The 18538-nt window shown below is 37.1% G+C and overlaps 1 protein-coding gene across 19 annotated transcripts in view; it reads left to right on the forward strand.

Annotated features, from left to right (window-relative positions):
* The window catches only part of RBMS3 (RNA binding motif single stranded interacting protein 3), a 1638617-nt gene that overhangs the window by 801339 nt on the left and 818740 nt on the right, over window positions 1-18538 (forward strand). For 2 of the 19 annotated variants that reach the window (XM_007516928.3, XM_007516935.3), the window contains exon 1: window positions 7744-8740. The exons of 11 other annotated variants lie outside the window; for them this stretch is intronic. In XM_007516928.3, coding sequence (XP_007516990.1) covers window positions 8666-8740 — 75 coding nt within the window. In that variant the 5' untranslated portion in view covers window positions 7744-8665. Of the gene's footprint in view, window positions 1-7743; window positions 8741-18538 lie in introns of those variants that run through there. 6 more of the 19 variants (XM_007516897.2, XM_007516889.3, XM_007516914.2 and 3 more) reach the window with 3 other exon arrangements.

The following is an 18538-nucleotide window of genomic DNA, read 5'->3' on the forward strand; positions in this document are numbered from 1 at the left end:
CAGTCTGAGGTGAAGCATGTTGAGGTGGCAATCGTTGCGTTGGTTAGGTTGTGATCGGCGGATGCAATCACCAGGTTCCAGATGCCACCAGGATGCTGGCCAGGCTTCCCTGGATTGAAGACCCCACCAATGTGTCCTGGAGCTCAGCTTCCCCAGAGACACACCTTACTAGGGAAAGAGAGAGGCAGACTGGGAGTATGGACTGACCAGTCAACACCCATGTTCAGCGGGGAAGCAATTACAGAAGCCAGACCTTCTACCTTCTGCAACCCTCAATGACCCTGGGTCCATGCTCCCAGAGGGATAGAGAATGGGAAAGCTATAATGGGAGGGGGTGGGTTATGGAGATTGGGTGGTGGGAATTGTGTGGAGTTGTACCCCTCCTACCTTATGGTTTTGTTCATTAATCCTTTCTTTTTTTAAAAATAATTTATTTCTTTATTGGGGAATTAATGCTTTACATTCAACAGTAAATACAATAGTTTGAACATGCATAGCATTCCCTAGATTCCCATTTAACAATACAACCCCTACTATTTCATTCATCATTTTTCATGGACCTGTATTCTCCCCACCTACCCACCCACCCCAGAGTCTTTTACTTTGGTGTAATACTCCAATTCCATTTCAGGTTCGACTTGTGTTTTCTTTTCTGGTCTTGTTTTTCAACTTCGGCCTGAGAGTGAGATCATCCCATATTCATCCTTCTGTTTCTGACTTATTTCACTCAACATGATTTTCTCAAGGTCCATCCAAGATCGGCTGAAAACGGTGAAGTCACCATTTTTTACAGCTGAGTAGTATTCCATGGTGTATATATACCACAACTTGCTCAGCCACTCATCTGTTGTTGGACACCTGGGTTGCTTCCAGATTTTGGCTATTACAAATTGTGCTGCCAAGAACATATGTGTACACAGATCTTTTTGGATGGATGTGTTGGGTTCCTTAGGATATATCCCCAGGAGGGGAATTGCAGGGTCATAGGGTAGGTCCATTTCTAGCCTTCTGAGAGTTCTCCAGACTGTTCTCCACAGAGGTTGGGCCAATTTACATTCCCACCAGCAGTGCAGGAGGGTTCCTTTGACCCCACACCCTCTCCAGCACTTGCTGCTTTTACCTTTTCTGATGTATGACATTCTCAAAGGAGTGAAGTGATATCTCATTGTTGTCTTGATTTGCATTTCTCTGACAATCAGAGACTTGGAGCATTTTTTCATGTGTTTCTCGGCCTTTTGGATCTCTTCTGTGGTGAATATTCTGTCCAAGTCCTCCCCCCATTTTTGGATGGGGTTATTTGTTGTCTTGTTGTTGAGTCTGGCAAGCTCTTTATATATATTGGTTATTAAACTCTTATCTGATGTATGGCATGTAAAGATCTTCTCCCATTCTGTGAGGGGTCTCTTGGTTTGGGTAGTGGTTTCTTTTGCTGTGAAGAAGCTTTTTAATTTGATGTAGTCCCATAGGTTTATACTTGCCTTAGTCTTCCTTGTAATTGGATTCGTTTCATTGAAAATGTCTTTAAAATTTATGCGGAAAAAAGTTCTGCCAATATTTTCCTCTAAGTATCTGATAGTTTCTGGTCTAACATCCAAGTCCTTGATCCACTTGGAATTTACTTTTGTATTTGGTGAAATACAGTGATTCAGTTTCATTCTTCTGCAAGTTTCAACCCATTGTTTCCAACACCATTTGTTGAAGAGACTCTGCTTTCCCCATGTAATAGTCTGGGCCCCTTTGTCAAAGATTAGATGTCCATACATGTGGGGCCTCATTTCTGGGCTCTCAATTCTATTCCACTGGTCAGTGTGTCTGTTCATGTTCCAGTACCAAGCAGTTTTGATGACAATGGCCCTATAATACAGTTTGAAATCTGGGAGTGTGATGCCTCCGGTTCTGTTCTTTTTTCTCAAGATTGTTTTGGCAATTCTAGGTCTTTTCTGGTTCCAGATAAACATTTGTAGCATTTTTTCTATTCTCCTAAAAAATGTGCTTGGGATCTTGATGGGGATAGCATTAAATTTGTAGATGGCTCTGGGTAATATATTCATTTTGATGATGTTAATTCTTCCAACCCATGAACATGGAATATCTTTCCACTTCTTTGTGTCTTTTTCTATTTCTTTGAGGAGTGACTCATAATTTTCAGTATACAAGTCTTTCACTTCTTTGGTTAGGTTTACTCCTAGATATTTTATTGTTTTTGTTGCTATAGAAAAAGGAACTGATTTCTGGATTTCAATTTCTTCTAACTTAGTGTTTGCATAGAGGAATGCCACTGACTTTTGAATGTTAATTTTATAGCCTGACACATTACTGTATTGCCTGATGATTTCCAAAAGCTTCTTGCTGGATTCCTTAGGTTTTTCCATGTATACTATCATGTCATCTGCAAATAAGGAGAGTTTGACTTCTTTTCTTCCAATCTGTATGCCTTTAATTCCTTGCTCCTGCCTGATTGCTATGGCAAGAACTTCCAACAAAAAGATAGTTCATCATGACCAAGTGGGGTTTATCCCAGGCATGCAAGGTTGGTTTAATATACGTAAATCAATCAATGTGATCCACCACATCAACAAAAGCAAGACCAAAAACCACATGGTCATATCAATAGATGCAGAGAAAGCCTTTGACAAAATACAACATCCCTTTATGATCAAAACACTACAAAAAATGGGAATAGATGGAAAATTCCTGAAGATAGTGGAGTCTATATATAGCAAACCTACAGCCAACATCATACTCAATGGTGAAAAACTGGAAGCATTTCCCCTCAGATCAGGTACTAGACAGGGCTGCCCACTAATCCTTTCTTAAATAAAAAATTAAAAAAAAAAAAGAAGAAGAATATGTTGATATGGGGAAGCATTTTGGAAGGCTGAGAACAGCTGCCTTCAATAGTAATCTCTACCAGCCAAAACTTGTGATGGGCAAGAAATGTGAGTTTTGGTTATCCTAATAGTAAAGGAGAATCAGTTATCCTAATTGCAGCACTAAATGCTATGAAAGGGGCTAGGTGGTAGGGTGCACCATGTTACAGTGTGCAAGGACATGGGTTCAAGCCTCCAGTCCCCACCTGGAAAGGGAAAGGTTTGGAAGTCTGTCTGCTCTGTCTCTCTCCTTCTCTATCATCCCCTCCCCTCTCAACTTCTGGCTATCTCTATCTAGTAAATAAATAAAGATAATAAAAAAATTAAAACAAAAACAATTAAATGCTATGAAAAAAGAAACACATATGTATATATATTTAATTCATCTGTTTTTGTTTTTTTTAAATCAGAGCACTACTCAGACCTTGATTTTGGTGGTAAATGAGGAAGAATCTGGGACTTTTAAGCCTCAGGCATGAAAGCCCTTTGCATAGCCGTTATGCTATCTCACTGGCCTTATATAAACTTGCATGTGTATCGTTGCTTGGTATTATAATAGACTCTGTGTTTCAGGAAAAAAATATTTTCATGAAAATTAATGCATTTTATTGCATATTGGTATTTAAATATGGCAAAAGTTAAGACCAGTTATTAATAGGTGATTTTTGATACTTAGTTGCTAAGTCTATTAGTACATCACAAAAGGATATAATATTTATGTTAGTATCATTTATTATTTAGGCACACATTCACTGTTCAGTAGAACTTTGTTGAAGTTAATAGAACTCATTATATTAAAATAGTCTTGTTTTTCTACTTGATTAAGTATCTTGAACTATAATCCATTATAATTTTGTCCTAAGGCTTGAAATTTTATTTCAAGGACAATTTTTATTGTTTTTTTTATCTCTGCTAATATTTTTATATTCAATTAGAGCTTAAATTTAAACCACACCTGCTACATTGAGTCTTGTATGACTCTCTGCCCTACAAGTCTCTTTACTTCTAGTATGTATTCTAATTTGTCTCAGGTATTTTTAAACTATTATTAAAATATACATTAGAAAGAAGTTGAAATTCATGATCTACCATCTTTTCTACTTTTTGAATAGCATTTTATGTATAATACCTCTTTGGCAACGACTCTGTTAGAAAGTAGTTTACTAATTTGAATAAAGAGGACAGGAAATGCCAAGGTTAAAATATTCAAGGTCAGAGATGTCTTTTTTAAAGATAGAAATATTACTTTTGCTTAGAAGATAGTACTATTATGGTCAATACATACACTGTTCTTTTCATTTATTTTTACTATGTCTTTGTAATTAAAATATAAATATATGGAGAGAACTCCCTTAGCCATTTGAGCAGACTGATAAAGGGGAAATCACAGTGAATCTTACTCTCCAGATAGCATTTTAAAGATATATCAACCATATTAGCTGAAAACATCATTTAAATGAGTGTTTTTCCACTCTGTGCTGTGTATCTTTAAAAGTTCATGCCTTTTGACATAGTTGGCTGCTTTGGGATTTGTACAGAATCTGCTGGATATTTGACAACTGGTTTTCTGATGTGGAGAATGCCACTAATTAGTTAACACCTACCTTCACCTTAACTTGATCAGTTAAATGAAAGGCACTACTGCTCCAACAGAAAATAAATGATACCCCCCAAAAAGCTGTTTCTGCCATGAGTATGTTGTCTTCTGAATTGCCATGGCTACAAGTATCTCTAAAGGAAAAACAGATAAATAAAGTACAGTTTTCACTGTTCTCATAAGTGGTAAAGTGTCTTTGCATTATTTAAGAAAAGCTTTAAATGTTCACTGAATGTTCTTAGGCTAATGACAATTGATGCCCACAACATAATAATAATCTACTCAAATAGAATAGCGTTTTGTAAAGTGGCAATTTTGTAGAAATTGCTGATAGCATCAACACATCTTGGGAAGTTTACATATAAGTGGGCTATACTTTGGGCCAAGGAGATATTTATTTGGCTTTTCATTTGTAAATAAGACAGTGCTTTCCCCCCTTCAAGTAGTATCTATGCCAATCATCAATAAATGAATACTGATTCCCTTTGTCTATAGAGGCAAAATCAGCAGAATAATCTATGATTCTGACTTTACGGGTCTAAACATTTGGAGAAACTTCAGTTGGTCAGTCAAAAGCATTTATAGTTTAAGATAACTAGACATAAATTAAGAATTTGGGAGTAGAATTTGGGCCCTGATATTAGCTGTCAGTAATTAACCTATTTATACCAAGTCACAGCAAGACTTATATAATCTGACCCTTGGTACTGTTCCTGCTCCTCATTAGTTCCATTCTAATCCCTTTTCCATGAACTCCAAAGACATTATTTTAAAAAATATATTAATTTTAATTTTTGTTTATATTTTTGCCTCCAGGGTTATCGCTGGGGCTTGATGCTGGCACTAGGAATCCATAGCTCCTGGCAGCAGTCCCCCCTCCCCCCCCCCCACTTTATTCAGTAGAGAGGGAGAGAGAAACCTAGACACCTGCAGACCTGTTTTGCCACTGGCTAAGTGTCCCCCCTGCAGGTGGGGTGCCGAGGCTCACCCACGATAGATCCTTACACAGACAGGTCCTTGCACTTAGTACTATGTGCACTTAACCCGATGCGCCAGCGCCAGGCTCCCCAAAGACATTCTATCTGCTTATTTTTCTGGATTTTCAGTTCCTTCCTCGGGGGTTGCTTGTTCCCCAGACATTCTCAGGAGCTACAGAATTTCACATGGCTGAGCTGGGAAGATAGATTAGAGCAGCAGTTTGCATGCCTGAAGACTGAGGCTGCAGGTTCACTCTCCAGACTCACTTTATATCTCAGGGCTGAAGAGCTCAGGTCCCCTCTCTTTTCTCTCAGTATTTCTGTCTCTCTCTCCTCTCTCATTGTTTCTCTCTTTCATAACAACACAAATAAATAAATATTTGACTTTTTTTTCTTTATCTTAAATTTCCCTACAACTCTATGAGGTCCATCGTGACATTTGATGGACAAGGAAGTGGGAGACAGAGCGATGCAGATGAAGCAGGGTTAGAACCAAAGCAGTTTGGGAGGGAGCCAAGGCTTTCACACTGAGTGCTCTCCCAGCACACAGTACCCAGGGTATGGTTCACACCCTTCCTTTCGCCCCAGAGCTCTTCCTTCAAGAGAGCATTTCCTGAAGGTCTTATTTAGAATAGAAGCTCTCTAATCCCAATTCACTTTACATTTCATAGCAGCACTAAATATCACCTCATCTCATACTGCCTGTCTACTTGATTATTCCATTACTTATCTCCTTCACCTGATTATACAGTCATAAGTGAAGGTCTTGTTTTTATCTCTGGAGAACTCTATCTTTCCAACCAGAGACATACTGAAAGAGGGATCAGAATCAGGTAAGAATCGTTCATAGGTGAGAGATGTGGAAGTGTGGTTGGGAGCACACTCAGGAAAATGGTCTGTGGAGAAAAGGGCCGAATGTAAGAGAGTACACCAGCTCAGGTGTGGTGGGAAGGACAGAGTCTGGCATTCTCCTCTACAGAAGGAAGTTGGGTTTTCAAGTGCCTTAAAAAACTTCTTCAAGAGTCAGGATTATTGTCTGAGCAACAAAATGCCACAGAACAATTTTTAAATCAAGTTAATTTTGTATTCAGTGACTAATTCGGTTTATTACTTGCAATCGCAGAATTTGACAGTATTTCCATTCCAGATGGGACAACCAAGGCCTAGGTACCACATTTCAACACTGATGGAATTGATTGAATGTTCTTTGCAGTGCTGTTGTGATTCTTAAGTTTTACCCTCCCAGTATCTCTCTTCCCTTCCTTCTGATTGTGTTTCCTGTTAGAAGTCAAACAAAACTATTTGCCTTCCTTTCTTAATCTTTTCCCAAGAAGCACATGTGTGTAACTGTCAGAAACCAGACGTCCCCTACACAGAAGCCAGTTTCCTCAGTGGTAGTGGGCCCTTGCAGGTGGATGTACACAATACATAGTGCCCGAGTCTCTGTTCTTCTGCACTAGGGAGCTGGGTTTGGACAGGCAACCTTTCATTTGATAAGAAAACTCTGGACTCAGAGCCCATTTGACAAAGTAGAGAGAAGCTCAATATTGGTCTGCCCACACTTTGGGCATGCGTGAACACTCCCAGCAAAACACAGCTGGCATGTCTAATTTTAGCCTTGCCCGCCTTGAAAAGGGACCCTTTAAGGAAATATATTTTCTCTAAAATAATTTGTATTATAATGCAGCAGCTGATAGACATTTCAGAATATTACTTATTATTGGCAGGGAAAAAGTCTGCCAAGTAATTATGATTTTTTTGTTCTGTGTGAGTGTGTTTGGTGATCAGTAGTACAATGAAAGCATCCAGGATCCAAACAGCCCTAAAGAAATAGGCAATGAGAGAAACAGTACTTATATTTATAAAGGACGGCATAAACCTAACTGGACATGGCTTTTGATTGCTTTGAGAAAAGGATGTAATGATAAGAATGTTTTTTCTGCCGGTCACCAGGATCTGATGAGGCATGGCATGGTAATAGAAACCCAGGGATAAGTAGACTTTAAAATGTCTTCAGCACTTCGCGTTATCTGTGTCCTCCAAGATGTACAAGGTTAGTTTCTAAACCAGGTCTTGAATTCTTCTGGCTTTAGTGTGTTAACAGGTTTTAAAGGCCTCTGGGACATACTTTTTCCATTTTAACTCACCGAAATAGTAGGTACCTCAGTCTACATTATTTTTTTTCCCTTTCTCTTCCTTGCTTCCTTCATTCTCTTTTCTGTGTTTTGTTAAGCACTGTGGCATCCCCTGAAACTTGACAAGGAATTAAGGCAGCTCTTGTGAGGAGTAGGTGGAGGGAAGGACAAGAAACAATTCACTGCCTGCATTCGAGTTCTCTGGGTTCAATTCTAGCTGCAGCAGCCTTGCTGCAAAAAATTGCTTTGCTATTCGAGATAGCCAGCAGAGGGAATCTGAACTTTACTTGCAGCAGGGGTTGAAGCAGCCTTTTTTTTTTTTTTTCTTGGAGGAAATACTGCAGCCTTCTGGACTGCATACGCTGTTCCCTGGAGAGGCTCTCTTGGTTCCACCCACCAGCTGGAAGGAGGGGAAGTGAATGAAAGGACAGGACAAGCCCTGAACACCATGTCACTCTGGGAGGGAGACAGCAGCAACTAAGCTGTGTGAGGTTTTTTTTTTTTTTTTTTTTTTCTTTTTTTTCTTTTTCCCTTTCCCTTTCCTACCCCCTCCCATTTCTTCTCTCTTTTTCTTTCTCTCTTTCTCTCTCTCTCTCTTTCTCTCTCTCTCTCTCTTTTTTGTTTTTGTTTTCTTTTTCTTTAAGGTGAGGGGAAAAAACTAAAAGGAGACAGGAAGCTGATCTACAAGGATTCGGAGTTGTGCTAAAAGGACTTTGATTTTTTTTTTTCCCTTTACAAACGCTGGCAATTGACATCACTACAGACTGCCTGGTTAGAGAACAAACTGCCTCATCCCAAGTGGACCCCCGGCAGCTGAGGGAAAGCAGGCAAGATCTGAGGAAGCTGTCTGTTTTTCTTTTTTCCCGTACGGATCCTCAGATCCTTGTCCTTTTTTTTTTTCTTCTGGTGTGTTTCTTTTTTAAATTCTTGCTGTGTTGGAACTAGCGAGTGGTGGAAAACAAGGAATCTCTGAAGCCTCATCAGTCATCGGTACTGTCAGGAATAGTGGTTTAAGAGGAAGCTCGGCCTGGGGGCACTATACCCTGTCATCCAGTTCCCTGCCTCGGAGATAAAGATTCCAGCTACATGGGCAAACGCTTGGATCAGCCACAAATGTACCCCCAGTACACTTACTACTACCCTCATTATCTCCAAACCAAGGTATGGCTTGACCCATAGTCTGGCAGTCACTGTGGTATCCTTCTACACTTGGGCTGGGAAACAGACAGGCATGTGAATTATTATTTATGCCCCCCACCCCTTCCTGCTTCCTTGAAATTAGTAACATACCAATAGAGTTAATGAGGCAGAGGAGACTATTAGAAGCCAGCCCTGGGATTGTGGCTTTCTCTTGAAGGAGAGATAATAGTTTCACTTGAGTTCCTTTGTTGTTATTTGGCAGCATAAATGTTCCTGATATCCCTACAGTCCTTTGCAGAGAAGCTGGGTTGTTAAAAAAATAAATAAATAAATAAAAGAGATCACAACAGTGATTATCAGACACAAGACTACAGTTTCAGGGGCTTTTCTGGTGAGCTGTTCTTTGTTTGTGGCTCTGAAAGGGATGCTTCTTGCCAGTATGAAGGGGACTCAAACTTTTAATCGAGGAGTACAGGATTCTGAAAGAAGGGCGTGGGGATGCAGGGGAGGGCTGACTAAAGTCTGTTGGAGTTTGTTTGGATGTGTGTTTTGATTTTTTTATTTGCCGTGCACGTCTGACTTTGTATTTAGGATGATGAGGATGCTAGGGACTGGATTTCAGAGCTTTGCAATAGCTATTCTTTGCTTTTAGAAGCTTCACTTTCTTGTGTTAATTGTAGTCAGGAGACTTGGTGCCTGAAAAGTGAAGAAATGGAACCGATCACCATCAGCTGCGAATTGGTTAAATACTCTGGGCTTTCTCTGTATGTTCAAATGACCATTAGGGAACCGGTGGGTAAGCTCACAGAACTAAGCAGTAAGCAGTGACAACCATGAACTTTATCCTTCAGTTCAGACATGAAAGACTCTCAGGTGTGAAATCACTGTTCCAAATTTGTCAATGAAATTGGACTTGATTTGGGGATGTTGATAAAGTTGCCACCTTGGACATATAGATTTCTTCTTAATCATGGATAGTGTTTTTTTTTTTTTTAAAGCTTTGCACTAGACGAATGCCACTATCTTCTTAATAAATAAATATACTGAGCGAACAAGGCGTGCCTGAGTGATTTGTGCTGTCACCAGGACTCACTGACGTGATTAGCGTTTGGTAGTTCATGCTGTAGTTAGCTCTCATTTACTCTGTCTCATCAGACAGTGCCTATTTGTAATTCAGACAAGGCAGCAGACTTTTCGTATTTTGTGGAGCTTGTTGCTATTTTTTTTTTCCTTTCTTTTTCAGTTGCTCTGTGACTCGCCCTGCCCCTCCAAGGTCGACTCATGCTGCTTTTTTTGCCTTTGTGAGCATTTAGTTTGTGCTGCTGCTGCTTAAATAGACCAGCCCTCTTGTTCCAGTGCCTAGCATTTTAACTCTTAAGGGGACTGGACAGAGAACACTGCCTGCCTTCCTCAAGGAAATGGCAAAGCAAGGACACATTAAAAAGGGGGGGAAATTTATAGTCATCTCTGACCCTCCCAAAGAAACAAAAACAACAAACTCAAAGGTTGCTTGAAAAAACCTTGGACATTCCATCCATTTTAGTCACTTGGCTAAATTGTTCCAAATGTTTCAAAATTCACACTGTTTTCTTGCCCCCCTTCCTACTATGAAGTGTTTTTAGAAAAGAAACTTTAGATCAAAATGAAAGAACCATTCGTTTTTAGCTTGAAATTCTTCTAATCTGTTACTAGCAGATAATAATGTGGTGCACAGTATATTAAAGAAACAAGATTCTGATGAGCTGTATCAGTGGAGTGTGTTTGTGTGTGTGAGAGAGAGGGAGAGGGATACAGAAATTGGCATAGTGAGGGGGTAAGATGAAGTGGAGTTGTAAGGAGAAAGAACAGTGTCTGAGAAATTTTGTTTGGCGACCCTATGTAGTTTAGCATTGTATAGACAAGCAGCATCTGGATCTTGTTACTTTCAAACTAGTCAAAGCCATCAACTTCTGGAACATTTTTGAAAGAACTTAGATCCATTAGGTGACCTTAGCTAATATTTGGGTAATCAGATCAGGGTGGTAAGGAACAGAAGATAGCTACTTTGGTTATCGTAGTAGTTCATACTGATTATTATGTTGTAAAAAAAAAAAATTTCAACAGTGCTATAGAGTTCTTGAATATTCTTATAGTGGCTCTAAAATGACAGACATTAGTAACATTTCTAGAAGCAGGACATGTGAAACTGTATCCTGTTCTGGGACTTGAGTACATAGGGGATGGGAGGAAGGGTCATTGTGCAATAACACTTTAAAATATGGGGACTTTTTAGTAGCCCTGATACTGTACAATGACTATTATCATGCCTACATTATATAATGAAGACAATTGGTTTTCCTGTCATATTTGCCCTCTCCTTACAGTATATCTCAAAATATAGTCTATGATAATTCTGAAGGGAACACATGCTTCTTAAATTTATCTGATGAATCTAGATAGGATTCACACAATACACTGACTTTCTATATGTGGAGTACAGTTATAATACAATTTGAAGCTTACAGTTAATAAGAGAAAATAATTCTGTAGTTGATAATAAAAATTATGTTTTCATTTCCCCCTTACTCCTTAATCAAAGCAATATTCTTTTTTGATAACTCTTCTTTTGGTGGGCATGACATGATACCTTTAACTGCTCTTTAATTCAGGTGTCTTTAACAAATCCACAAGACCTACTGTTTTTAGCTCAGGGTGGAAATCTTAGGATTTTAAAGAACTGAAATGTCAGTTATTGTATTCATTCCAAGAATGCAAAACCAATTTTTCTATTTAATCATGTTGCTTAATATGACTGTTATTTCTTTATGGTAAAACAAAACAAAGAGGATTTTAAGGAAGTGCAAATATTTTCCATTTCCTAAAACACCTATTAAAGTTTTAGAAAAGATTGTGACACTCTTGTCTTCGTTGCTCCTCTTGTTTTTCACAAAATTAGAACAAACCTCTTGGTTTTGTTGCTTTAAAGAATAAATGGAATTCAGATATTTTCTCCCTTTGAATAACTTTCACCTAGAATTTGTTAGGCTGGAAAAATGTACATTTAAGTTAAACAATGTGAAACTCCAGTGGCTGACTTGTAGTTGTATTTTGTAGTAATATTTTTATATTGTTCGGTCCCAGATCTCACATTGGAACTTATCACTTCTCAGGCTTGACTACATATTTTTTTCCTAACCAAAAGGAAACAATTAACATAAAGGAATGTGACTTTTAGCTAAAGTGTAATGAAGAAAAAATAGTGACATATAATATCTAAATTAGAGGTAAACTAGGTTAAAATTTTGTTTTATCAAAACAAATTTAGTGTTTGGAAAGCTACCAAAAATAATCAGCTAATTTTAGAGAGAGAAAAAAAAGTCCAGAATAGTTCATTAGCTTAATGATAATATGCATAATGATATTTGGATGAGTTGCAACTTAATATTTCTTCAGAATTCTGTTATAGCCTATTCAAAGTTACCAACCTGTTGCTATTGCCTTAGATGAACCCAGGATGAATTTCAGTCTGAATTGGGGTGTTTTAGGGGATTTTCTTAGAAAAAGAAATCAACTGAAGGAGAAAAGCTTAAAAGAATTAAAGTTGGTCCTAACCTGATGACTTGATATATTTGCAGTTACAAAAATTGATAGTTCTCATAGAAGTAATAGAGGGAATTCTTTTGGTCAGCCTCATAAAAGTTAAAGGTAGCCCAAGTGCACACTGCAAGTATACCTTTTTTTTTCTTTCTCTACATCCTTTGCAGTTCACTATATTTCTATCAGTCAAACCAGTGCAGTTTTTAATGATGTTAATCTGCTGTCAGTTTACTGCTTTCCCATTCTTGCCTATCTATTTCCTCAGAAGATCTTGAAGATAGGGGTTCTGACTTTGGTACTTTGGCAGGGCTTCTATGGCTGGTTCTACTTAGGTTCTGTGAAGTTTGGTGTGAAGCTGGGGTCAGATAAAATGGGCAATTTGTCAATTGCACACTGATTTGAGATTGTATTTCCAACCATCTGTAGCCCGGATGACCGCCCTTCTCTAAAAGTCTAGCTGGATCCAGTTGATCATGCCATCAAAAGAACAGACACTTGAAAGCACAAGCACCAGGGAGAAGGCAAAGGAATAGAGAGACTTCAATGGGGCAGAGCATATTCTTAAAGAATGCACAGACCCTTCAAAAGCAAAATAAAACAACCCCTTAACACACTTGTTACACATGAAAAATGAAGAAAAACTTGCAAAGGGAGGGAATGAGTTTAGAATTTCCTTAGTACTTCCTGCCTCATATTTGCATTGATAGTCAAGATTTGGTAACTTGCCAGTTTTAAAACAGCCTTGAAAACTCCCAAGTTCTGTTTTCCTTTGAAAGGCTGAAACATACAAAACTGGTTTTTACAAAATCTTTCAGCAGTAGGGATTTTAGATACAACTCCAAATATTTCTTTCACTTCAGGGGAGTAATATGATATCATGAAACTATGATAAATCTTGTTTGTCTCATTTTAGAATGCATAGAATTTTTATTGGCTTTAAATAAGAAGAAAAAAATAGAGACAATGGGCTGCCATCTACTTTTCCTTTCCTTCCCTACATTTTTATTTCTAAACATTATTTTCACAAGACTTTTAAAATGTGATTTTTATTTCTCCAGAACAATTCCAGACTTAAAGGAAACATCATGTATGTATCTTTTCACAGTATGTCTCTATAATTTATCCCTTTGAATTTTTCTCCAGCTGGAAAAAAAAAGAAATGTAGAATTATAATTCAAGATTATTTCCATGAAGTAGTAAAATGTAACTGAGAGTTGGAGTTATGGAAAATTCATGATGGGGGTAGGGGGCAAAAAATAAAATAAAATAAAATAAAGAATGTAAGTTCATTCCAGGTCTTTCTGGCTCCAGGAATTTTGGAACGCTTCATTTTTACACTAATATGATTTTACACAATCCTCTTTGACATTATCAGTCTTTTTGGCAGAGAGAGGGCTCAGTCACAATTATGCTTATGCCAGATTCTAAGAAAACCAGTCTTTTCCTTTAAAAGAAAATCTTTTTAGAGTAGGACTTCTTATTCAGAGTAAATGGTTGATGTTTATCCAAAATTGGCTTCGAGTACTACATTAAAATTGTGTTTTGTAACAGTCTCATAAGGCGCAGCTGCATGTGATTAAATAGTGTAATATCAAAAGCATGTGAGAATAGACATTTTTATACTATAACTGTTGCACAGCAAGAGTGCAGATGGAGCTGAAGAGAGAGCATGAGCAAAAATGTACCCATGTGCTGTATGTAATATGTGTGCTGAGGAGATGTGTTGCTATTTTTTGCAGCAGTGGGAAAATACTGCACTATTTTGGATGGGATTAAAAAATATACTTCTGAAAATGGAAGCAGATAGATAATACTATTCAAAAATATGGTGTGCCATTTAATTAGAAAACATAGTTACTAAGTGGGTTTGAAACCAAGACAAATGGAATGAGAGGGATTCCTGCAAAGGGAAATTGCATACAGAACAGCAAAGGAGGATTACTCGCTTATGTTTCCAGATCATGCACTACTTTAGTTTGTAGGACTATTGTCAAAAAGAAAATCACCTTTAGGTTATTTTTCTCTAGTGATTGATATAAAGAATCGTAAAGAGAGAACAAAATTGGTGTCAGCTTGATTTTTTTAAAAATCTAGTAGTATGATACTAAGTTTTGTCTGAGTATTCTTCTTTTAAGAATATTCTTCTTTTAAGAATTCTTTTAAGAATACTCTGTTAAGAATTACACAAGTTACACAGAAGATACAACTTGTGCTTACTTTTTGCAGGAATGTTAATGAAGTTCAGTTTAATATGGGGTGCTGTAACTATGATGTTTTTGAACAAATACGAGGCTTTAAGAGTCATAATGTTAATAAACTACTTTAGGTCCTTGAAAATAGGCTGTGAAATTGGCAGTTGGTTTTCAAAGTTTAGACTCTAAAAAGTATTTTTATAAATAAAAAAAGAAGAAGTAGGTACAGGTAAATTTGATCTTTTAATGCTTTTTTCTTTTTTAGATTAATATTAGGAGATAAGTTTTTAAATGTTTATTTATTTATTTATTTTTAAATTTTTGCACTTTTGCTGCCCTTGCTGTTTATCATCAGTGTTATTAGTGTTATTGTTATTGCTGTCATTTTTGTTGGATAGGACAGAAAGAAATCGAGAGAGGAGGGGAAGACAGAGAGAGGGAGAGAAAAATAGACACCTGCTGACCTGCTTCACCACTTGTGAAGTGAACCCCCTGCAGGTGGGGAGCCAGTGGCTGGAACTGGGGTCCTTATACTGGTCTTGGTGCTTTGCGCCATGTGCTCTTAACCCACTGCACCACTGCCTGGCCCCCAGGAGATAAGTTTTTTCAGATTTAAATTTGTATGCAGATTGGTCAGAAAATGTATGTTACTTAGAATCATAGTATCTGGATAAGTACTTGTAATTCAGAATAGCAGTCTCTAATAGGTACCAAACTTCAAGGGCTAATAAATAATAAGACATATATTTCTATTTTTCTTCAGGCTGATTCTCTGAATTGTGTCACTGAATTGATTTCTAAGTCATGTTCTCTAAGATCTCATCCAGGTTTAATATTTGTGAATCTCACGTTGAGATAGCTGAGACTGCTTTGATATATTAGTGGAATTGAGAAGTGACCTCGGTTTTGTGTCATTGATAAGTTTTTGTTCAGGTCCCAGTGCTTTCTACAGAGCAGTTCAAATGCTGCTCTGCTCACTCTCTGGTGATTTGACAAATTTAACTGTCTGCATCCTTTGCTGCATCTACATTCGGTGTACCCAGAGGAGTACATCCATTACCTCAGAGTGGGTGGAGGGCAGTTCCCAGGGGTGGGACAAAATGACAGGCATCACTTAATCATTATCATTGCCAGTTTTGTTGTGTGATGAAAGTTTTCTCCTTTAAGTGGATAAGATTAGGCTATCCAAAGACTTAAAAGTGACAGTGTGCTAGCTTTATTTTTCTCATTTAACCTTCACATTACAGGTGCCATGAAAGATGAATGGTTATGCCCATCTTTGTCAAACCACTTGAGCTAACGAAGGCGGTAGAATTGTATCATAAAGATCCTGACACCCTGGACTCAAGAGAGAATCTAGGAGCCAGTGTAAATATGGAAATAACAGTCCACAGGCAGAACACTATTTTGACTGAAGTTTTCAATTCTTACAAATTACCTAGTCTCTAAATAGTAGCTTTTAAATTATCGATAATATATGGCATTGTAGAAGGACATAGGAGCAAGAACATTATCTTTTAATTTTTTTTTTTTCTTCTTCTTCTTCTTGCTTGGTACTTTCCTTATTTTCCCAAAAGTTTCTGTTAGTTGGAATCATAAAATAAAGTGAACACTGCACTTTATTCTTAGGAATGTTAACTCAGTATGGAACTCAAACTAAGCATGCAGAGTTGAAGAAATTTTGATAGCATATTTTCCTATTTTGTGGGGAATCTAGAAGATGATAAATAGATCTTGAAATATTTTAAATATTGTGAGTACTCACTTTAGGACAGGATATTTTACATTTGTTTCAGAACTCATTTTCCTATCATTATATCTTGGAGTTAGTCTATAACAATAGCTATACCTGTCTCTATATATTAGCACTGGTTTATGTTTATGCTTAGCTGGTCGCGTTCAAGTTGAATGTGAAGTATTACAGAATTTAAGGAGAATTTTGGGGAAGTCTCTTTGTATCTGCTGCTATCTGTGTATCATAGCCGTAAAGCTGATTGATGACAATATAATGAAAAGGAAAATAGAAAACTGGTTTTCTGGAACTGGTTAAGATACCCTAAAAGACTTTCTTATGTACATAGGTCAGATTTAAACTATTATCAGTGTCTGTGAATACACATGCTGCCTCTTTTAAAATTGTATCATTCACACAAACTGGCCGTTGGCACTCTGAATTTAATATAAAACAGCAGTAAAGTAAAATTTCAACAGTTAGACTTTAAAACTCTGAAGTATTATTTTTTTTGGTCAATAAAGCTTTCCAAGATGTGTATAGAGCATGGAATCATTTTATTGACATTATTGCTGACAATCAACCTCAGCTTCATATTTATTTTTTTAAAAATTGGAGATTACTCTTGAGGATTTCATACATTAAAATGTACATGACCTGTCTAAAGTATTAATTTCTCCTTTTGAGACAAATTAAACATTTTGTGTATGATTTGGTTCTTATCTCTTGGATGTTTGTGACAACTGCTGAATTAGTTTTGTTGACTTTCAGCTCCTAGATAATGCTGCCCATGCATACAAAACCAAACCCTACTTTGGTATGTAAGGATGGTGCCTTTTAACCAAAAACAGAGGATTCTGATGTTCTTTTTCTGTTTATTCTAAAAAAAATTAACCACTTTTTAAACTTCATATTTATCTGTTAGAACAACATGGAGAGTGCTTCATTTCTAAGTAGTTTTTATGTTTAGCTTTGCTGATAGCCTAAAAAAATATATAAGGAAAAAATAATACCCTGGGATTAGGGCAATGGAATGAATTTTTCTCCAAGGACTATGAATTTCTTTAGCAATGAGAGGATTACAGGATATACTCGGAATGTTCTAGTAGACCTTCTCACCTCCTAATAAATGCAATAAAGTACACAAATTCCGCCTTCAAATCGATCTTTTTAAAAATACATATTATTTATTTTGGTTAAAGACTGAGAGAAGTTGAGAAGAAAGGGAATATACATATTGTGCATCACAGCTTCAACACTTATGATGCTTTTCCCCTGTGGTTGGGAACCGGAGGCTTGAACCCAGGTCCTTATGCACTGCAATGTGTTCACTCAACCAAGTGTACAACCACCTAGCTCCCAAGTTATTCTTTTTGCAAAAAAGTGTTGGATAAGTTTTTATAATCTTGCTGTCAAAATTCTCTGCAAGTAAATTCATTTGTATGTGCCTTAAATTTTTGGTTATCATCTTGTATATGTGGGTATTCTTGCAATGCAAAAAAAAAAATCTAATCTACTAAAGTTGCAGATAAAAATTATCTAAAAAATAGTGCACTGAATACATACCAACAGTATATATATATATATATATATATATATATATATATATATATATATATAGTATTATTCTTGGTGTAGTTTCTTTTTTGAGCTTAGTGGTATTACATTTTTACACATTTTAGTGCTTCCCTGGGTTCCTAAAATGGTAAAAGGGCCAGAAGTCCTGAGTGTAATTCTCACTATTGTGACTATTTTTTGGCACTAAAGTATTTCTGTCGTTTAGTATTTTCAATTTCCAGTATCGGGTTTGTGATAGAGTATCACAGCATAACGGAGAAAAGGTCATTAGCTGAGAGTTCCAACTCAATATACCAGGTTCACAGACACTCATGATGCATTTGTTTCCCAGTTGACAAGAAAAAGATCTTGTATGCAACAGATGCTTACTGGACTCCCAATTTAAGGGCAAGCTGCAGACAAATCAATGGTACCATCAGTCTTTCTGTCTCTAAGCAAGGCCATGGTCTTGTTGCTTGCATTAAAACTGCTGTTTTGCTTATTTCCCAGCGTCCCTGTTTATTCACCCAAGTTAAATATCACTTGAGATCTAGAGACTCTTTGTTGTGTCTTTAATAATAATTATTATTATTATTATTATTTATTTATTTTTATTTTTTTACCAGAGCACTGATCAGCTCTGGTTCATGGTGGTGTGGGGGATTGAACTTGGGATTTTGGAGGAGTCTCAGGCATGAGAGTCTCTCTGCATAACTATTATGGTATCTACTCCCAATAACACTAGTCTATATGCATACTCTC

Source organism: Erinaceus europaeus, chromosome 21, assembly GCF_950295315.1.
Source record: "Erinaceus europaeus chromosome 21, mEriEur2.1, whole genome shotgun sequence".
Taxonomy (NCBI): domain Eukaryota; kingdom Metazoa; phylum Chordata; class Mammalia; order Eulipotyphla; family Erinaceidae; genus Erinaceus; species Erinaceus europaeus.